This window comes from Balaenoptera ricei, chromosome 9 (genome assembly GCF_028023285.1).
Source record: "Balaenoptera ricei isolate mBalRic1 chromosome 9, mBalRic1.hap2, whole genome shotgun sequence".
Taxonomy (NCBI): domain Eukaryota; kingdom Metazoa; phylum Chordata; class Mammalia; order Artiodactyla; family Balaenopteridae; genus Balaenoptera; species Balaenoptera ricei.
The window spans coordinates 12,922,377-12,937,422 of NC_082647.1; the positions used below are offsets into that span (position 1 = coordinate 12,922,377).

At 42.0% G+C, this 15,046-nt stretch overlaps 1 protein-coding gene across 6 annotated transcripts in view; it reads right to left on the reverse strand.

Annotated features, from left to right (window-relative positions):
• Window positions 1–5,462: 5,462 nt before the first annotated feature.
• The window catches only part of AGK (acylglycerol kinase), a 126,252-nt gene continuing 116,668 nt past the window's right edge, over window positions 5,463–15,046 (reverse strand). For 4 of the 6 annotated variants that reach the window (XM_059933205.1, XM_059933206.1, XM_059933203.1 and 1 more), the window contains 3 exons: window positions 10,666–10,736; window positions 8,592–8,676; window positions 5,463–6,820 (listed from right to left, as the gene is read on the reverse strand). In XM_059933205.1, the coding sequence (XP_059789188.1) occupies window positions 6,683–6,820; window positions 8,592–8,676; window positions 10,666–10,736 (294 nt within the window). In that variant the 3' untranslated portion in view covers window positions 5,463–6,682. Of the gene's footprint in view, window positions 6,821–8,591; window positions 8,677–9,805; window positions 10,073–10,665; window positions 10,737–15,046 lie in introns of those variants that run through there. The other 2 variants (XM_059933209.1, XM_059933208.1) reach the window with 2 other exon arrangements.

Sequence of the window (15,046 nt, forward strand, 5' to 3'; positions counted from 1 at the left end):
TGGGAAAAGTTCTGTTTTTTCCAAATTAGGATCAGCATAGTTTCCCTGTCGCCTTAAATGTCAAACCCCTACTTTGATTAATACCCCAGCGTAAGAGTTACAGCAATAAGAGAAACCAAATCTGTTTTTGTTTTGAGTATTTACCTCATAGTATGAAATTAGTAAGACAGTTCATAGATCTCACCCTGAATATACTGCATCTGGGTATGTTGTTCTGTCTCTTCAATGGTGATCATTTTAAAGGCCTAAAGGAAGCTGGGGTTCATCCCGAAGAGTAAATGTTTCTTGAATTGATTTTGTTCTGTGGTACAAATAACATCTGTGTATATCATATGTGTATGTATCTGAACCAAATTGTACGCAGAGAGGTTGATATATTTACAGAAAACAGTTTTTACAATTAAAATTCACATTTTAACATGAACATGTGTGCTGCAGTCCTTCACTTGGTCCAAGAAACGTGGTTTGTGGTAGGAAGGAGCAACAGCCCGGGCACGAGCAGAATCCATGGCGCTCAACACCGACCTCACTTACGGTGATGACGGAAGAAACCAGAGCTGGTGCCTGTCCTCCTTGAGGCCATGGTCTGGATACACATTCTCCAGGTAATGAAACCAAAGTTGGAAATAACCATCCCCATTCCATCAGAAAAGCCAGGACTGTGCACCCTCCATCATATCAGACAACTTCTGGAGAAGGACCCCACGGAGACCAAAGCTTTTTTGTTTCACATCTTCCTCCTACTAAAGTTTACTTTAAAACATTATATACTGAGACACACACATATTTTATTTTTAACCTTCTGGGGAGTTTTACTTATTTTAAGGCAGTATAGACTCAATTCCTAACATTGTTAGCTCTGTGTTCCAAGCCAGGTTCCTACCTTCCAAGTGACATGACCATATATTACCTATTTCCTAGGGTTGTGAGAACACAGCTAATCAGTCGCATGTGTAAAGCACTGGCACATAGTAATTACAGCCATGCATACAAATCGGCCATGGGGTTAAGCAAAAGGCTTTATACTAAACTATATTTAATATAAAATATCTGCTCTGTTTTTAATAGAAATACTCTTGGTTTTTGAGTGAAATTAATCTGACAAAAGGTTTGTACTAAACAAGAAGGGGGGACTCGGGTTCTCCTCGGACCCCTCAGCATTCCAGGTCTAGCTGGTGAGGGTCTCTCATAGCTGCTGAAACATCCTTTACGTGGACCTCATATGGAAGGACAACAGAAAGGCGGCAGTAGATGACAAGGTAACCACGTTCTCAGTAAATAGTCTGAATCAAGGAAACAAAATTTGAACTAGGACATATATACATTTAAAAATGACTAAAAAATACTAATCTGAATTAAATATCCTTCCCCAATCATATGTTCCATTATTTCTATGGAAAAATTAGAATCACTAAAACACATACATGCTGGTAGCTAAGATTCTGTGCAGGTCTTTTGCACTCTGTTATAGAAGCAGTATATGCCAGATTCTCTTGGCTTACGCAGACTGTATTTTCTTACACCACAGCTCTCCCTCTCCCCTCCAGGGGCAGCATGGAGTGGCTGCTGCTTAGACTGTATGTTTGGACCTGCCTGCTTTTTGTTTTGTTGCTTTTGCAAAAGCACAGCTTTTAACACCACTCTGAAGAACACAGAGGTAAACAGGTAAGCATTCTTTTATGGGCTTTTCCGTCATGGTCTTTTCATAGCTGCTTTATAATCCTTTAAGCGTTGGTCTTCACTCTCCAGGGGGCTCGTGGGTGCAGGCATGTGCGCTGTCCTAAAACTGATCTACCCGAGGGTGACCCAGCCAGTTCTCCTTCCCCTCTTCCCCCCTTGTGCAATTTTCCTTCCTCTTTACAAAAAGAAAACCTTACGTCTCATCCAGCTTACTGTGGTGCACTGCTCTCTGGAATATAAAAACCTCAGGGGCACCAGAGTGATTATTGTGCCTAGCTAACGAATCCTTAGCAAGGTAGGTAGTTTCTGGTTCTCTGTCTTCAACAAGCTAAAGGAGGATCTCATCAAGCTGTTAAGTTGATAGGTCACTGTGATTTTTGATATGCAACTCAAAAGAACTGCATGACATTGTTATAACAGAATTTTTTCTGTCCCATCTGCTTATTTATGTATTTACATCTGTAAGGTTAAGGCTTGTCTCATCTTAGCTGTAAATAACATGTGCTTTTGGGAGGAGACAAAATGGTGGAATAGAATGACGTGAGCTCACCTCTTCTTACGGAAACAGAATCACAACTAACTGTTGAACAACCATCGACCAAAAAAAACGCTGGAACCTACCAGAAAAGATACCCTATATCCAAAGACAAAGAAGAAGCCACAATGAGACGGTAGGAGGGGTGCAATCGTGATAAAATCAAACCCCATACATGCCAGGTGGGCAACCCACAAACTGGAAAATAATTATACCACAGAAGTTCTCCCACAGGAGTTAAAGTTCTGAGCCCCATGTTAGGCTCCCCAGACTGGCTTTGAAGGCCAGCAGGGTTTGATTGCAGGAATTTCACAGGACTGGAGGAAACAGAAACTCCACTCTTGGAAGGGCACACACACGGTCTCATGTGCACCAGGATCCAGGGAAAAAGCAGAGACCTCATAACAGACTGGGCCAGACTTACCTGCTAGTGTTGGAGGGTCTGCTGCAGAGGCGGGAGGTGGCTGTGGCTCACTGTGGGGACAAGGACACTGGAGAGTATTCACTGGCTTGAGCCCTCTTGGAGGCCACTGTTTTCTCACCAAGACCTCGCCCCACCCAACAGCCAGTGCTAGGACGCCTCAGGCCAAACAACCAACAGGGTGGGAACGCAGCCTCACCCATCAACAGGTAGGCTACTTGAAGTCCTGCTGAGAACACAGCTGCCCGGTAAACACACCCCCTGACACGGCCTTGCCCACCAGAGGGACAAGACCCAGCTCCACCCACGAGTGGGCAGGCACCAGTCCCTCCCACCAGGAAGCCTGCACAAGCCTCTTAGACAGCCTCAGCCACCAGGGGGCAGACCGCACAAGCAAGAAGAACTACAACTCTGCAGCCTGCAGAATGGAAACCGCAATCACAGAAAGTTAGGCAAAATGAGATGGCAGAGGAATATGTCCCAGATGAAGGAACAAGATAAAACCCCAGAAGAACAACTAAGAGATAGATAGGCAATCCACCTGAAGAATTCAGAGTAATGATAGTAAAGATGACCCAAGATCTCAGAAAAGAATGGAGGCACAGATCAAGAAGGTACAAGAAATGTTTAACAAAGAGCTAAAAGATTAAAAGAACAAATAGAGATAGATAAACAATACAATAACTGAAATGAAAAATACACTAGAAGGAATAAATGGGGCAGAAGAACCAATAAGTGAACTGGAAGACAGAATGGTGGAAATCACTGCCATGGAACAGAACAAAGAGGAAAGAATGAAAAGAAATGAGGAAAGTCCAGGAGACCTCTGGGACAACATTAAACACACCAACATTCACATTATAAGGATCCCAGAAGGAGCAGAGAGAGAGAGAGAGAACCTGAGGAAATATTTGAAGAAGTAATAGCTGAAAACTTCCCTAGTATGGGAAAGGAAACAGTCACCCAAGTCCAGGAAGCAAAGAGTCCCAGTCAGGATAAACCCAAGGAGGAACATGCTGAGACACATAGCAATCAAACTGGCAAAAATTGAAGACAAAGAAAAAATATTAAAAGCAACAAGGGAAAAGCAACAAATAACATACAAGGGAATTCCCATAAGGTTATCAGCTGATTTCTCAGCAGAAACTCTGCAGGCCAGAAGGGAGTGGCACAATATATTTAAAGTGATGAAAGGCAAGAACCTACAACCAAGAATACTCTACCCTGCAAGGCTCTCATTCAGATTTGATGGAGAAATCAAAAGCTTTACTGACAAGCAAAAGCTAAGAGAATTCAGCACCACCAAATCAGCTTTGCAACAAATGCTGAAGGAACTTCTCTAGGCAGAAAAGAAAAGGCCACAACTAGAAACAAGAAAATTATGAATGGAAAAGCTCACCAGTAAAGGCCAACATACAGAAAAAGGAGGAAATCATCTGCACACAGATATATCAAACCCAGCAACTGTGAGAAGACAGCACAAATGCAGGATATTGGAAATGCATTTGAAATTAAAAGACCAGCAACTTATAGCAGTCTATATATAAACAACATTGTTTTATCAAAACCTCATGGTAACTGCAAACCCAAAATCTACAATAGATAACACAGAAAGGAAAAGAATCCAAACACAACACTAAAAGTCATGAAATCACAAGAGAAGAGAACAAAAGAGGAAGGAAAGCCATAAACAAAATGAAAAGACAACCCACAGAATGGGAGAAAATATCTGCAAACGATGTGACTGATAAGGGATTAATCTCCAAACAGCTCATGTGACTCAATATCAAAAAAAACAACCCAATCAAAAAATGGGCAGAAGACCTAAATAGACATTTCTCCAAAGAAGACACATGAAAAGATGCTTAACATCACTAATTATTAGAGAAATGCAAATCAAAACTACAATGAGGTATCACTTCACACCAGTCAGAATGGCCATCATCAAAAAGTCTACAAATAATAGATGCTGGAGAGGGTGTGGAGAAAAGGGAACCCTCTTGCACTGTTGGTGGGAATGTAAATTGGTACAGCCACTATGGAGAACAGTATGGAGGTTCTTTAAGAAACTAAAAATAGAGCTACCTATGATCCAGCAATCCCACTCCTGGGCATATATCTGGAGAAAAACATGGTTCAAAAGGATACATGCACCCCAGTGTTCACTGCAGTGCTGTTTACAATAGCCAAGACATGGAAGCAACCTAAATGTCCATCAACAGAGGAATGGATAAAGAAGATGTGGTACATATGTACAATGGAATGAATGAAATAATGCCATTCACAGAAACATGGGTGGACCTGGAGATTATCATACTAAGTGATATAAGTCAGACAGAGAAAGACAAATATCATATGATATCATCACTTATGCAGAATCTAAAAAAAAATGATACAAATGAACTTACTTATTTACAAAACAGAGACAGACTTGGAGAAGGAACTTATGGTTACTAGGGGGAAAGGCAGGGGGAAAGATTGGGAGTTTGGGATTGACGTGTACACACTGCTATATTTAAAATAGATAACCAACAAGGACCTGCTTGTATAGCACAGGGAGCTCTGCTCAGTACTCTGTAATAAACTAATGGGAAAAGAATCTGAAAAAGAATAGATACATGTATATGTATAACTGAATCACTTCGCTATACACCTGAAACTAACACACAATTGTTAATCAACTATACTCCAATACAAAATAAAAATTAAAAACTTGAATAAACAAACAACACAGAAAAACTGCTTTTTGATAAATGAACTCTAGGATAAAGAGCATTCTAATAAAATGTTGATTTTTAATTATCAAAAATTTATAATATTCATCAATTGTATTTTAATAATTTATAACATTTATTCTGTAGTGAGTTAACACTTGAAGAACTAAAAAAAAGTTACTTCCACTTACATTTTTTGTTGGCAAGAAGATAGGTCCAATGGAAAGAAAATTTCAAGCATAAAAACATTACATTATGATAGCATTCTTTGCTGAAAGTGGTTTGGAGATACACATACAAGGATAATCGACATTTTCAATGACAGAAAACTTACTCATTTTTGTAAATGGAGGATGGGTGTTAAATTGTTATATATTTCAATTACACTGAATATGTTTAAGACAGTGATGTAACAGTTTTATTTTAAAATATCAATATTTACATGACACCAGAAAGTATATACTTTGGCAACTAACTTGCCATGAAAAATTTTAGCTGTCAACTTAAAACTGAGGGGATACATGATTTTTCAAAATACTTTTAGGAAGTTCATAAGCAGAATAGTGTGTGGACCACTGCTTTACAAGACTGTCCTGTTCAGTTTGGGGGACACCTCTTGTAGTAGAACCACCTGGGGAAGGTGGACACCTTTTTTAAAATGCAGATTCCTGGGCTCCAGCCCCAGACTGAGTTACTAGATTTGGGTTGGGCCCCAAGTAAGTCAGTTTTCAGCATGCACCCCAGGTGGTTCTCATGCAAACCAACATTTAAGAAGCACTACTTCAGGGGAAAAAACTAGTATTTTACAGTATTTCAGCCATGGCTGAAGAGGGAAACACCTCAGGTATGTTTTTGATTAAGGAGAGAACTGAAAGACGCTAAGAATTGGGAGCTCACAAAATAGCAGCACCCGTGGAAGAGCCCGGGGAACGGGACGAGGCGGCAGAAGGCAGGCGCTTCCCTAGACTTCCCAGGGCGGCCATAGAGCCCAACAGGAGAGGAAGAGCCACTCAGCCCAGGATCCTGCTTCCCACTCAGGGGAGCTAACAAGGTCTAGCCCTTCTCCATCCATTGAGTGGGGGGGGATTTCCTGGAACTAGCCTGAGGAAAAGCAGTATTTAGAAGGGACGGACTGTCACAGCAGAGTGAAAGCATGCGCTGCTGGGAAGCTGGCTGCAAAGCTGGGAAGCACTAGCGAGGAGGGTCGGGGGTACTTGCCATGAACAGGCCCTTGGGGTCCTCTGACAGCGCTGCAGGGACGGGGAGGCCTTGGTTCCCTTTTGGTCCCAGGGTAGCCTAAAGTGCAGTCTCGGGCGCCCACCTGCAGCCCGCTCACTGGGCCGTGCTTTGCAGCAGCTGCTCCCTCTTCCGAGGGTCGCAGAAGAACCGTAGTTTCCCGGGGAGCAGTTTCACCTCCACGGGCATCGCCTCGTACTCCTCGCTGTCAATGCTGAAGGAGCCCCCTGCTCCCTGTGGAGGAGAGAATATTCGCAACAGCTCACGCCCACACTGGCTGCAGCTCGTCACCACTAGGGCACCAGAGCAGGTGGTTAGGGCAAAGATCCTCCTCTCTGAGGATCTGGTCTGACGTTCTTTTTTTTTTTTTTTTAATTTATTTTATTTATTCACTTTTGGCTGCGTTGGGTCTTCATTGCGGTGCGCGGGCTTCTCATTGCGGCGGCTTCTCCTGTTGCGTGCAGAGCACAGGCTCTAGGTGCGCAGCCCCCAGCAGCTGTGGCACATGGGCTCAGCAGTTGTGGTTCGCAGTCTCCAGAGCTCAGGCTCAGCAGTTGTGGTGCACGGGCTTACCGGTCTGGCATGTGGGATCTTCCCGGACCAGGGATCGAACCCGTGTTCCCTGCACTGGCAGGCGGACCCTCAACCACTGCGCCACCAGGGAAGCCCCTGGTCTGATGTTCTTTGAAAAGAGTATTTCAGAGCCTGTGTCAGACACGGGGCTGGTTCCGGAAATAGCCCTATTCTACCATGACAAAGGTTTCAGTGGCCTCTGTCTCCTCCCAGAGTATTTTGGGATTTGTGAGACAAGGTTATCATTTTCAAATGCTTACTGTAAGACAGGGTCCTGTCACATCTTTAAGGAATTCATAGAACATACGTGTATGTCCTTCTCAGCCCTAATCTTTCTCAAATGAAAAGCAAGAAACACAGCCAATTCTCTGAGGAAAGCCATTACAGCCACTTGATGATTTTCATGGTTCTTTAGGACCCACTTAGCTTTACACCTAAGGTATAGCAACATTAATATTACAGATTCTGTAAAACCCTTCTGTAACTCATGCATTTAATTCAACATTTGCTGCGTTGAAACTATGGTGCCAGCCACTGTGGGGACACCTACCTTTTTGAACACCTTAGTTTAATAGCCACAAGTCTTCAGAGGCCACCTGTAGTAGGTTTTTTTCCACTTATAGGTTATTCTACTAAGCTTGGCATTTCCCAGTACAGAAAAATTTACTGCCATCCTGAAAACTGCTTCCAGATCCTTTTTAAAAAATGTGAAGCTAGGACTTCCCTGGTGGCGCAGTGGTTAAGAATCCGCCTGCCAATGCAGGGGACAGGGGTTCAAGCCGTGGTCCGGGAGGATCCCACATGCCGCGGAGCAACTATGACCGTGTGCCACAGCTACTGAGCCTGCGCTCTAGAACCCACGAGCCACAACTACTGAGCCCACGTGCCACAACTACTGAAGCCCCTGCGCCTAGAGCCCATGCTCTGCAACAAGAGAAGCCACTGCAGTGAGAAGCCCGTGCACCACAACTTAGAGTAGCCCCTGCTCACCACAACTAGAGAAAGCCCACACGCAGCAACGAAGACCCAACACAGCCAAAAAGAAATTAATTAAATAAATTTAAAAAATAAAAAAGTAAAGCTACAATCCACTATTAACATTTGCTAACTGGAGAATTCTGTGGGTATAGTAGCTATCTGCATAATTTACATTCAGAAAAATAAAAGCTCAGGAGACCTAAGGATCACTTTACAGAACCTTGGCTTGACAACACCGGAAGTCTTCAGGAGCCCAACTCTAAACCCGTGACTCAGAAGGGGCGTCTGTCATCTTTTCAGGTCTCCCTTAATGTAACCCAGAGCCTGGCACAGTGCTCAGCACGTACAAGGTACCTAAAAAAGGGTCTGTTAATAGGAAGGAGGGGGAAGAAAACAGAAAGGAAGACAGACCAGGAAAGAACCACAAGCTCTGGGACAGCTCACCCCCGCTCACCTCAGGAAGAAGCAAAGTGCAGCGGCTGGCCTGAAGACACTCGGTGCCGTCAGCGCGCACCTTGGGGTCTCTCACCTTTTTACTTCTGTTGGTACAGGAAAAAGCAAGCTTGGAAACCAGTGCTGGCAACTGCATTCGACTGCAAGAACACAGCAAGTTCTGCCTGTCTTTTGATGAGATGAAATAAATGGACTCATAATCTCTTGCACCGCGGGGTTCTGTGAATAATTATTCCCCCAGTGATTCTTCCTTAGTGTTGAGATACGTTCTAGATTGAGCAGGTTTATTTATTGCAGAGAACTGTTCTTGAAGTTAAGACTGATTTTTCTCTGAATTGTTTTTTATTTTTAAATAGTTCCATGTATACCTAATTCTTGGGCTATTTAAAAATCTCAACTTTAAAAATCGGAATGAAATGAAATTCTTTAGAAAAAAGTACTAAATTTTTGATATTTGGTACTTCTTGTGAGTCTATTGCTTGAAGGAGAAAATTTTTTATTCTAATTTAAACTAGATATTTATATGAACAACCAATCTTAGTAGTTCTTGAATGATTCTCTACTTAGCATAGTGCATCTTTACTTGGACTACATGGCTTTAGAGTAAAACTATCAGCCTGTCCACACACGTGCACATGCGTGTGCACACACACACACACACACATACACACACACTCTCCCCCTCCCCCTCGTGTATACACCCTTCAGCCAGTCAGGGTCAGTGGAAAAGGTAAAAGCTAATCTCAGAAAATTAGTCCATTCTTTATCATTAATTAACAAGAGTAATTCTTTCATCTATGAAACTTCATCCATTTTCTAAAGCAACTTTACAGTGTTCTTATCAGATACCCAGAGGAAACAGACATTACTTGATTTCCCTCCCTGTAGAGACCAAAAGGAAACCATGTTATTGCTGCTGCTGAAGATGGTGACAGCAACAATGGAGAAACATAATGACTTCGTCTAATTTAAGCAATTATCACCGGGTTTTCTTCCTGTTTGGGGATGTCAGTATTATGAAGGAGATTCAAATATAGCTGGTCCCACTGGCCAGACTTTCAATTAAGACACTGTGTGGCTTCTGGACCCTTCCTAGGAGAAGAAAGACTTTTCCCTTCTTCCTTTTACTACAGTTAAGTAAGTCAAAGGCTGCAGAAGCAGCTATTCAGCAACTGAAGAATTGGTACCAAAGGCAAGAATAACACAAACTGATGAAAGACACTGTACTGCCGGTGCTGGTGCAGAGAATGAAGTAGCCACGGAGACCCGGCCGCTGCAGCAGAAATGTCTAATCCTTAGATGGGCGCCAGAGGGAGCTCTGAGACAGAGCTCATAAAAAGCTGAGCAGATTCCCAGTTGGCATGGTAACACACAGGCTCCTCAGATGCTTTGAAGGCTGGCAGAGGGTTGAGAGCATTCTTAACCAATAAAATTCTGGCAGAGGTAGGGCTTAACAAATCAGACAGGACTCGGAAGGGTATTCTGTAGTGGAAAAGGGAAAAAAAGCCTGGAAAATGTCCAAGGTTCTCAATACCTTTTCATCAATGCCCTGGGAAGAGGGCAAGGTGGGCTGACATGAATGGTAACTGATGCTGTGAAGTGCTTCACACTGAAAAAGACTTTTCCCACACAGTCCTTTGAGGCTCAAAAACAATCCTGAGATAGAGGTGATTATATCACACCATTCTATACACAGGGAAAAGGATTCAGAGAAGGTAAAGGATTTGTCCAAGTCATAAGGCCAGTAAGTGGCAAAGTCAAGATTTGTACCCAGTAGTTCTGACCCTGAAGCCAAAATTCTGGGTATGATACCACGCTACACGGAATCCTGTCATTTCAGTCGAAAGACAAAGACGGCTCCCATACTCTGATCTTCCCGAAATGAATGGGGAAGGCCACAGCAGGAGAGGCACGCTACACATGCCGACTCAAATGAAAAAAGGATGCTGTGGTTCCCAAACCAGACAGGTCCTCGGTTGGATCTCTGTCTTGGAGTGCATGGGCACTCAGATTGGTAAAGTCTGAGAATACAAACTACTTAAAGCCTCACTGCCTACAAACCCCAGTCCACTTACCCTATACTTATGAAGTCTCCTTTGCTGACCGTGTTGGGTTCCATGCAGATGTTCATAAAGTCTTCTTTGCTCTAAAAAGGTGAGGAAAACTAAAATTAATGCTCTAAATTTTGGCTAATGCAGCCTGTTGCCCTCCTTTAGCCTTAAAGGGTCGCGGTTGGAGCTGTGTATTACGGAGGGGACTTTACTTTCAATGACTTTATCCTGAATATATCCTCAGTCCTTTTTTTTCTTTTTACATTAAGACCTTTATTGAAGTGGTATGTACATACCATAAAATTCATCTCTATTGCTTGCTTGTTGTTTTACTACATACGTAAGCTAGGTAAAAACTCGGGTTTGGAGGGTTGTCAAGTTCTGTCGCTCGCTAATAATCGTAGCTGTTATAGTCTCTAGGGTCCCCTCGCTGGCAGGCCAAGCTTCCAGCCCCTCTCTCCCAGCAAGTCTCCACCCTCGCTGTATGTCATCATCACGCCACACTGGCTGGATCAGCTTCTTGGTGTGGAGAGCCCCCAAGTATCTGTGTTTTTTTAAATGCTCTACATGCAAACTTGGTATGTGACCAGAGTCGAAGAGCAGCAATCCTTTTATGCCATGGCAATGTTTTTAAAACTTTACATTCCCAACCACAGAATATTCTGGAAGAATTGAGCTACAAGGAAGTGGCTATAAAAACAGACTTGGTTCCTATGCCACTCCCCACCCTCCCCCCGCCTCCCCACAATTTACCACCAGTTGGTGGCTAGCAGTACAAACCTGGCCCTCTGTAAGTCAATCCCAACGCTTCTGGGTCTGCTTCAAATAGAGGTTTGTTTATTTTTGGACAGGTTCGAAATCTGTAGCCCCAGGATCACCCCCAGGCCTCTGAGAGCTGACAGCCTGTGCCTAAGGTTAAAGGGCACTACCAAAGCACAACTTCACATCTCAACGAGGAATTACAGAACATAGAGGGATAACTCTGCTCCAGGGTCACCTTTCGTTAAATGACTTACTGTCACCTCTGTACCATGAACTCTTCTAAGTGCTAGGGTTGTGTCAACGAATGAAAAAAACAAAAATTTCTGCCTACAAAGAACTTACATTCTACCAGCGAGAGTGGAAGGGATAAACAAAACAACCATAATAAAATAATAAACTTCATGTATATTAGAAGTATGTTAGAGTATATCCGTATAAAAATAGTAAATTGTGGACTATGTATGTATATTAGCATAAATGGCAAATTATAGAGTCTATTAGAAGTATTATTAGAGTATATTATAAAAATGAGATAAAAGGTGGTATTGGTGGCATTTTCAGTATATGTGCTACCGAAGCAAGCACGATTGGTGGCGTCTTTAAAGAGGGGTCCAGGTAGGCCTCATTGACAAGGTAACCTCTAAGCAGACACCTGAAGGAGGTGAGGGCACTGTGGAAATCCAGGGCAAACTCTAGCAAACATCACCTGGAGGGCCTATTAAAACACAGGTCAGAGCTTATGGTTCAGTAGATCTAGGGTGAGCCCCAAGAATCTTCATTTCTAACAAGGTCCCAAGCGATGCTTCTGCTGCTGACCCAAGGCCCACGCTTTGAGAACCACTGGCCTAGGGAACTGCAGTCCACACAAAGGGCACTGCCAGGGCAGGCACCTTAGGTGGGAGCAGGCCTGACGTGGCAAAGAACAGCAAGGAGGCCAGTATGGCTGGAGCAGAGTGAGAAAAGGGGATGAGAGGAGATGGAATCAGAGGGTTCAGGAGCTGGAGCAGTAGGGCTTTGTGCACCCCTATAAGGAAGTTGGCCGTCAGGCTGAGTGAAGTGAGGAGCCACTGGAAGGTTCTAAGCAGAGAAATATGATTTGGCTTTTTTAAAATTAGGATCTCTCTGGCTACTGTGTTTAAAGGAGAAGGAAAGGGAAAAGGGCAGGGAGACCCCTTAGGAACATACTGTAATAATCGGGCGAAAAGACGACGCTGGCTTGGATCAGCTGGCAGTGGACACTGTGAGGCGTGCTGGCCATATTTAGAAGGTGAAGCCGCCAGGGCTTCCTCTGAGATTTGATGTGAGGAGAAAGAGGAGCCAAGATGTTTGGCCAGAACGATGAAAAGCACGGAATTACAATCAACTGCGCTGGAGGACTACTGAGGATAAGGCAGTTTTCAAGGGGTGGAATGGAAGACCAGGAGCTCAGTTTTGGACATGCCAAGACTGAAATGTATTTTAGACATGGAAGGGGATAAGTAGCTATACATACAAGTCAAGGATTTGACTTTTGTTAAGAGTGCAAGTGCGAAAATCAATGTGTTACACTGCAATGACAGATTCAGTGAGAAAGCCTTATCTCAATAGTGGCTGGAAAGGTACTTGATAAAATTAAAGATCCACTCATGATAAAAACCCTCAGCACACTAAGATAGGAGTGGAAGGGAACTTCCTTAATCTGATAAAGGGTATCTACAAAAAACCCCATCAAACTCAAGAATGAAGCAGTGAAGCCTTTCTCCCTCAGTCAGGAATGAGACAGGGACACCTGCCATCCCTGCTTCTGTTCAACACTACTAAGGTCCTAGCCTATGCGATAAGACAAAAGATTAGAAGAAGGTTAAGTATTTGAAAGGAAAAAATCATATCCACTGCACTATTTGCGGTTGATATGACTGAATCTATAGAAAATCTAAAGGAATCCATAAACTTAACATAATAAGAATTGTTAGGTTGCTGACGCAGCATCAATATAAAAAATCATTACATGTCCATCAGCTAAATCAGTTTAAAAAAATAACAATTTAAGAGATACTATTTACAACAGTATCAAAAATTAAGATAACTAGGAATCTACCCAGCAAGACAAACTGTTATAGAGAAAACTATAAAACTTCATTGAAAGACATTAAAAACTTAAATAAATGAAGATACGCCATGTGCATACGATAGAAGAGTCAATATTGTACAAATGTCATTTCTCCTCAAATTGATCTACTGGTTCAATGTAATGCTGATCAATATTATAACAGATTTTTATGTGGAACTTAATAAACATTCTAAAGGATTTATAGAGGTCGAAGAGCCAAGAGACTCTTTAAGAATAAAAACATAGAGGGACTTACTATAAAACTATAATAATTAAGAGAAACAGTATTAGTACAAATATAGAAAAATAGAGCAAAAGAATAGACTAGAAACATCTCCATGTATATAGATACTTGAGGTATGACAGAGGTTTACTGCAGATCAGTGGGGTGTTGGGGGAAGGACATTTCAATAAATGGTGCTTGGACAACTGGCTTTCTATACGGAAAGAATATAAAATTGGAGCCTTACCTCCATCATTCACAAGACTCAATTATAGGTGGGAGTACTTCTTTTTTAAATAAATATGGAATCATTTGCTGCAAATCATGTTAACCTGGTTTTTCATTTAACAATATACGATGAACATCTTTCCATGTCAATAAATATAGAGAGAACATTTTAAATACATGTACCATAATGTATTTCTCATCAGTGGCCTGATTAGTTTGTTTCACATATTTTGCTATTATAAATACAGTGAACATAGCTCTACAAGAGATCCTAATTTTCAAGCATTCCACACCCCTCAGGCTTCTTTCAGACTCTGAATGGACTTTTTTTTAATGATAAATGAACATTTTGAGCTATTACATGGCAGCTTCATTGTCTTTGAATATTTTATTGCATTTGCTTTTATTTTTACAAAGAGGATAGAAAAAAAAAAATGAATGTGCTGCTGCTAGCGATAAGCAGCACAGGATCATATACTTTTATAATTGGCACAAAGATAAAAAGCTCTCGGCACTCTGAATGAGGCTAATCTCGAGCCACAATCACATACATACTCACTGAACTCAATCCATTCATTGGTATTCAGTCATCAGAGCAAAGAACAAGGTTAAAGAACATGAACAAAACACTGGAAGTACATATCATCAGAGATTGAGTATAAAGGAAATGTATAATTAGAAATCTTATCTTTCTTTTTAAAATTCCTCTTTTTAACAGAGTATTTTTTTTAACCTTAATACATTCACTTTCGCCAACATTTTCAGACTCTCTACATTATGTATCATCTGATTATTTCTGAAGGATAAATTTCTAGAAATATGCTTAATAGGGCCAAGGGTATGCTTACATTTCAGATGCTTAATATATACTGCCAAAATGCCTTGGAGAAAAAGTGTTCCGATTTCTCTTTCCCTCAAGAAAACCTGACAGCCCATTTCCCTATCCACACCAGCACTGAACACCAGCATGCTTTTTAATCTATGGCAATTCAATATTTACTATTTTAATTTGTACTTCTTTGATACTGAGCACTTTTTCTGTTTCTTTACCTATGAAATTCAGAGAGAAGTTATATCTACCTGATAGTGTAGTTATGAGGATT